This window comes from Berghia stephanieae, chromosome 7, assembly GCF_034508935.2.
Source record: "Berghia stephanieae isolate SIO BIC M18660-M18661 chromosome 7, UCSD_Bste_1.3, whole genome shotgun sequence".
In the NCBI taxonomy this organism is placed as follows: domain Eukaryota; kingdom Metazoa; phylum Mollusca; class Gastropoda; order Nudibranchia; family Aeolidiidae; genus Berghia; species Berghia stephanieae.
Genome location: NC_088366.1, coordinates 2,291,254 through 2,296,249, shown reverse-complemented (window position 1 = coordinate 2,296,249; position 4,996 = coordinate 2,291,254). Strand labels below are relative to the sequence as shown.

The following is a 4,996-nucleotide window of genomic DNA, read 5'->3' as shown; positions in this document are numbered from 1 at the left end:
TACATGATACGTGTTGCTGAGGATCAGGGGCCCTTTGTAAATGGCTTAACATTGGTTTAGTGGATATTGCGCTATATAAAATCTCAAGGTTCTTTGGGTTTTTATTCGACGTTCCCTGCGGGCGGTTTTCAGTCGCTGGCTTATCTACCTTTGTGCCGCTATGTTTCCTAGTGGAACGACACTCGCTTTCGAATCGGAAGGTCCTGGGTTCGAGTTTCCCTTGGCGCATAGTTGAGTCCTTGGAAAAAGGCTCTTTACTCACATTCTCTCACTTTGCTCAGGTATAAAATGAGTACCTCACTCTTAACAGCGTTGTCTCTCTCGGGAAAAAATGTAATACCGCCTAACAGGCTTCATGTCTCGTTCTACATGTTACATATTGCTGTTGGTCAGGGACCCTTTGTAAAGCGCTTTGAGCAAGTTTAGTGGATATTGCGGTATATTAAAGCTCTAGTTTTAAATTAATTTTCCTTCACAGAATGCCACGTTGCTGAGAGCCAATCCTTTGTTGTTTGTTTGTTTGTTCAAATCTGACAATCTATTGATCCCATTTTTATCTTGCCTCTGTATGTAAATATTCGACTGTATATCATTATAACATTTAACATGTAGGACGAGACATGGCGCCAATAGGATTCAATAGTCTGATGTCACGTCGCCCAGCAACCAGCAACTTGGTTCTAAACAAAGAAAATCGGTACTTTTTTATTCTTCATGCTGGCTAGAACATTTTCACATGTTATGTGATCAGAATGTATAAAAGTCACAACATGATCAGATTTATAATACTTTTCTCCTCTGGATACACATTTATGCTCGTCGGAGAAGTATTTTTTAAGGGCGTCCGCCATTATTCCGATAGTTTATAACCAGTTACTAAGTTACTATGAGTCAATAGGAGGGAAGTGACGTCACGACTGTTGAACCCTATTAGGCGATATGACATCGTTGATTCCACAGTGTCCAATAGATTACATGATACTATAGATTGAATGAAGTTGACGTCACTCAGCTCTTTGTTATTGTTTTTTGCCATCCGTGTTTATGAGTAATTCTTACTAAACTGTATTAGCCAGGCAATAAACGTTCAACGTTACACGTACTTTTGTGTGTTGGTCCGATATACCTCCGGATGGCAATGTTGTGAGCTTCTTAGTAGCGCATACAATCTATAAAAATGTTGAAAATCACCTCCTCATGTTGATCTATACTTATGATTCAAATTATTGAAATGACCACTGGTCAGTCCAGCCTTGACCACACTTATAAAATCTCTTGTCCTTTCCCTGATAATGTCACACCCCAGAACAATACTGACCATATTTCTGCAAAACACATATCATTCATTTTGGTCGGTTTAATTGGCCTTGAACTTGTCCAAAAACTCTTATACATAACGTTCATGTGAAGTCTCAGGATTGATATTTTTTACAAGTTCAAGGTCAATTTAAACGATCGATATCTGAAGTACAAGATTTTTGTCAAAATTGAAACCAACGTAATAATCTGTTTTGTCAGATCCAGGCACGAAGAACGAAATAATGGCCGCTAAAGCCAACATATGATGGGCAGCGACGTTATGTCTAGCATGCCAAAGTCAGACTTTCAAATTTCACTTAATAATGGCAATTTTGTGAGCTTCTTAACCAAGCGCATATTATCTATAGATAGAATGAAGAAGACGTCACTCGGGTCTGTGTTATTGATTTTTGTTTTTTTTTTTTGCCATCCACGTTTATGAGTAATTCTCACCTAACTATATTATCCACACTATAAACGTTCAAGGTTGCACAGAATTTTGTGTGTTGGTCCGTTTTACTTTCGGATGGCAATGCTGTGAGCTTCTTATCCAAGCGCATATTATCGATACCTGTCATGGTCATGTGACTGTTATACCTGGCCTGATAGGGATAAACGTATTGTGGTTCATTTCATTCACTGATTCAATAATCGTCCTATTTACAGATCGGCTAATTCTTATCGCAATTTGTGACGTATCGTCACTAAACGGTTTTATGTCTTGGTGAAGCAGATGCCAAAAATATTTTAGAGTACAAAATAAAATAAAAACATTTTAAATTGTATTATTTTTCACTATTAAATCTATTCGTTTTTGTTTTGTTTTTTTTTGCAATCGGAAGATCCTGGATTCGAGCCTTGCTCGCCCCATAGTTGATACCTTGGAAAATGCTCTTTACTCACATTTTCTCACCGTACATAGGTGCAAAATACGTACCTGGCTGTTAACAGCGTTGTCTTTGTCGGAAATAAATCGTGTCTCGTTCTACACGTTACGTGTTGCTGTTGATCAAGAACCCTTTTTGGTAGCGCTTTGAGCACATTTAATTTACTCGATATTGCTTTCTTGTTTTAAAGTATTCAATAAGACATATATAATACGATATGCCAAAGTTTTAATTTTTATAAACAACACACAAAACTATGTGTCAACTTGAACGTTTATAGTCTAGTTAATTCAGTTTAGTAAGAATGACTCATAAACGTGGATGGCAAAAAACAAAACAAAAGAAAAACAATAACAAAGACCTGAGTGACGTCAACTTCGTTCTATCTATATCACCCCGGCATGATAGCGTTTAGAGATGGTGGGTAACAATTTATTTATTCCGTGTCGTTGTTATCGTCAGTTTCTAGTTGTCACCAACACAAACATGACAATTCAATAGGGGCGTATCTGGTTTGTGCCATGGCCATGCTCGTGTTTTGTTTATCGTTTGGTAGTTCAATCTTGACCATCGCATCAAGCTAACAAGGCTCACTTGTTTGTGTGAAATTCACGGCCTGTCATTGATCTGAGGGGATAAACATCAGGTTTTAAGCTTTTTCAGAAATGGTCGTTACAGGTATGTGAGTGGATTCCATGTCCAAACCAATAAATAAGAAAGTTGTAGTTGTGGATCTTGTGGTAGAATGGTACTCGTCTACAAACTGGTATAGATAGAATGAAGTTGATGTCACTCCGGCCTTTGTTACTGTTTTTTTTCATCCGCGTTTATGAGTAATTCTCACTAAACTGTATGAACCAAACTCTAAACGTTCAAGATTACACATAGTTTGGTCTGGTGGTCCGTTAAACTTCCGGATGGCAATGTTGTGAGCTTCTTAGTCAAGCTCACACTATCTATAGAAAGTATGTAGCCTTAATTAATTCTTGATATATATTTTTCAATGAGTATGAGTAAGAGGAATGAAGTTCTTATTTGTTTTCTTTTCATCAATTTTCCATTATTCACAGGGGAATTCACCTGTGACCCAAATAAATTTGAGGTCAGCTTGGAGATGCTGCAGTCTTTTAACGAAATGGGCTATTTTCTGATCAGAGGATTTCTATCCAGAGAAGAACTAACCAAAATAAAATCATCCGTGGAACATGATCGCTTCCTTCAGCATAGTTTTGGACACGAGAACAGTCACGGAAAAGAATATCGAAAGGTTATGTGGAGGCATCCCGGAAGTGACGTCACCGGAATGCTGACGCGTTGCGAGAAGCTTGTAGGAACGTGTGAAAAAGTTCTAGGAGGAGAGGTGTACCACTATCACACAAAACTAATTTTAAAATCGGCCCGAAAGGGCGGGAAACTTCTTTGGCACCAGGATTATGGCTACTGGTACAAAAACGGATGTCTTTTCCCTGACATGCTCAGCGTCTTTCTCCCTTTGGACAGATGCTCCAAGGAAAGCGGATGTCTTGAGATTCTGGAAACATCCCATCGTTGCGGACGTATTGACCACGCTATGAAGACGGGGCAGACGGGTGCAGATGTGGACAGAGTGAACCAGTTGAGAAACGTATGCCCTCACAAATTCGTTGAAATGGAAGCGGGGGATGCTTTGTTTTTTCATTGTAACTTGCTTCACACCAGTGGGGCTAATGTCAGTGAGAGCAAACGTTGGGCGCTCATCCCGGCTTACAACAGACGTTCGAATAACCCTGTTTACCAACATCATCATCCCCAATACACCCCTGTCCACAGAGTACCGGATTCAAGTATTCTATTGTGTGAAAATCTGGATGATCTGAGTGGGAAAGAGTTCAATGGACCCGATGATGACAAGACGAGGTCTTTTAAAGGGTAGAGGATATTGTTTTTTTTAAAGTGAAATGGTATGCCAATATTGTCATCATTATCATTATCGTCATTGCCGTGGTAGTCATCATCATCATCATCATCATCATCATCATCATCATCATCATCATCATCATCATCATCATCAACAACAACAACAACATTTACTTAACAATTTCTAGAATTACTATATTTCTAACTGTTTGATTTCTTCCTTTGTATATATCTAATTTCGTTTTGTCATATTAGAATTGTGTGTGTGTGTGTGTCTGTGCTTGTGTTTGTGTGTCTGTGTGTGTTTGTGTGTATGTGTGTGTGTGTAAGAGAGAGAGATGAAGAGGGGAAATAGAAAGAGAGAGAGAGAGAGAGAGAGAGAGGAAGAGAGCGAGAGAGAGAGAGAGAGAGAGAGAGAGAGAGAGAGAGATATGAAGAGTGACACACGCGCACAAATAAGTATATATATATGTGAAATCGAACGCTTGCATCATCAGGTGTTTTGACACAATAAATATAGCACTAAAATGCATAACGACAATGGTTTAAACACAAATAAATGAATGTCACATTTGTTTGGTGTTATCGGTGGCATATATTGACATTTTCTCTCATGCAGCCATTCTTCCCCAGCACAAACTAAACAGCAATATCCAAAATAATTTAAAATGTAACAGGCCAACGATAAAATGAACATTCGGTTTTTAAGACTTACGTTAATTAAGACCACTCTATCTCTCTTTCTCTCTACTTATCTCTCTCTCTCTCTCTCTTCCTCTTTATCTCTCTTTCTTTCTTTTTCTCTCTCTTTCTTTCTTTCTTTCTTTATTCCTTTCTCTTTCTGTCTCTGTCTCTCTGTTTCTCTCCATCTCTCTCTCTGTGTGTCTCTGTCTCTCTCTTTCTCTTTGTCTCTC

General features: G+C 38.6%; 1 protein-coding gene across 1 annotated transcript; it reads left to right on the top strand.

Annotated features, from left to right (window-relative positions):
* Positions 1 to 2,704: 2,704 nt before the first annotated feature.
* LOC144976092 (L-proline trans-4-hydroxylase-like) lies at positions 2,705 to 4,655 on the top strand. Its single transcript, XM_078920275.1, has 2 exons — positions 2,705 to 2,864; positions 3,257 to 4,655. Exons 1-2 carry the CDS (start codon positions 2,852 to 2,854, stop codon positions 4,096 to 4,098), a joined length of 855 nt encoding a protein of 284 aa, XP_078776401.1. The 5' UTR covers positions 2,705 to 2,851; the 3' UTR covers positions 4,099 to 4,655.
* Positions 4,656 to 4,996: the final 341 nt, after the last annotated feature.